This window comes from Trifolium pratense, linkage group LG5 (assembly GCF_020283565.1).
Source record: "Trifolium pratense cultivar HEN17-A07 linkage group LG5, ARS_RC_1.1, whole genome shotgun sequence".
NCBI lineage: Eukaryota > Viridiplantae > Streptophyta > Magnoliopsida > Fabales > Fabaceae > Trifolium > Trifolium pratense.
In genome coordinates, this window is record NC_060063.1 from 6249236 (window position 1) to 6251034 (window position 1799).

General features: G+C 36.0%; 1 protein-coding gene across 1 annotated transcript; it reads right to left on the minus strand.

Moving 5' to 3' along the window:
- Window positions 1–288: 288 nt before the first annotated feature.
- LOC123885941 lies at window positions 289–681 on the minus strand. Its single transcript, XM_045935275.1, has one exon. The coding sequence runs from the start codon at window positions 679–681 to the stop codon at window positions 289–291; it is 393 nt and encodes a 130-aa protein (XP_045791231.1).
- Window positions 682–1799: the final 1118 nt, after the last annotated feature.

Sequence of the window (1799 nt, forward strand, 5' to 3'; positions counted from 1 at the left end):
GTTATTTCGGGCTTTACTAACCGAACTAAGGTTTTCGGTTTCTGCGAACCGAATTAGGCTTTCATGCGCTAATTGAAATCACTTTACATAGGGGGGGAAAAAGGTTTAGTTGGGGGGTGAAAAAGATATGATTTTGACTTGAAATTTATTAAAATTGTTTCGATAAATCGATATGTTTTGACACTTATTTAGACATGCATAAAACTCTAATATTGAAACAAAATTAGACAAACCAAACACGATAAACGAAAATTAAGTATCACATCAGAATGAAATAGTTATAACACATCAAATCGAAACATAGTTTGGATCTTCCGGATGAACAAGGCTAGCAAGGATGGCTTCGACAGATCTTGTCAGTGTTGCATCTAATTCGATAGGCCCCCTGGTGCTATACTGCTCGAAAATTGAGAACATGGTTTGAATATCATCGTTGTTTTCAAGCATCATATCGGTGGAGGTAAAGCGTCCGTCAGAATCGATTGACGGCTTACGATACGTGAGACTTGAAACTGTTTTGTTGTCGTTCCGGTTGTTGACGGTACGATTCAGTTGGTTCTGTTGCTGTTTTAGACCATCGAACGTTTCATCATCATTAATGCGAAACAAAATTGGTTTTCCGTTGTTGTAGTAAACTGCTGCAAGGGTAGATCTCATACGTTGTGTGAGTGAGACATCCATTTTTTTTTTGTTTTGTATATAGGCTTACTTCAGTTTACAGAAACCGAACCAGGAAGTGACTGGTTTTTAAAAACCGAATTTCTTATTCCTTCGGTTCGTAAAACCTGAATTTGCTAACCAAATTTTTTCACATTTTGGAAGGGCAAACCCAGATTTAAGGGGGTATAAAAGAAACGTGGGGGGCCTAAAGAGAAATTATCTATTATTGTATCGTTAATTGGACCTGGGTGCAATCCAAAGAAATAAAAAACCAATATAAGATGCCTAACCCAAAGATGGTAGAGATTATTTTGGCACCCTATGTATTTCGCTATTTAATTAGCAGATGTTATAAAAATAAAAAATTAAAAAAACCTCTAACATAAAATTTTTAAGATTTTACACGTCCACTAGCAGACAAGAGTATATTGGTCATTTTGTAGGGAGCATGAGAAAATTGGTAAGGTGCCGAAAGAAATTCAACAATGATGGACAAACGAAGCCAGCTCAAAGGCCCAAAACAAAAGAAAGAAATTCACAAGGAATCTAGAGCTTTAAACCCTATTCTAACATCGGGCCAACGTGTCGAGTAAAACGCAACTATCTTCATGCAAAACCCTTATTCTATGATTAAGTAGAATCATTTTCTATTGTGTGCAAAATCCTTTCCTATGCTGCCTTCTTTCTAAGCATTCTTTGGCTGCTACGCAATCAGATCACGAATGTAGACTTTTTACTTCTATCAGTGGTTTCCGACGGTCTCCATCAGGCTGGTCGCTTTGGTGGGTTACAGTTTGCTCATATTTGTGTAGAGTGTGTTATGGCTGTCAGAGTTTTCTTTTTCCTCAAAAGGGTTTGGTTGGCAAGGGTTCTATCATCGGATGTTGTTTCTGTTCTACATCAATTCAACATTATACTAGACTTAGGGGCAGACCTAGACATAAGTTACTACTGGGGCTAAAAAAATTAGCAACAACTACAAAAAAATTCTTCATTGAATATGCATGAGATTACTAGTGATACAATATGTATATAAAAAAACATGATTAAAACCGATCAAGATTAATGGTTTATGTGTTTTTATTGAATACCGTTAACTTTGATTTGTCTCAATAACATATCAAACGATTTTATATTTT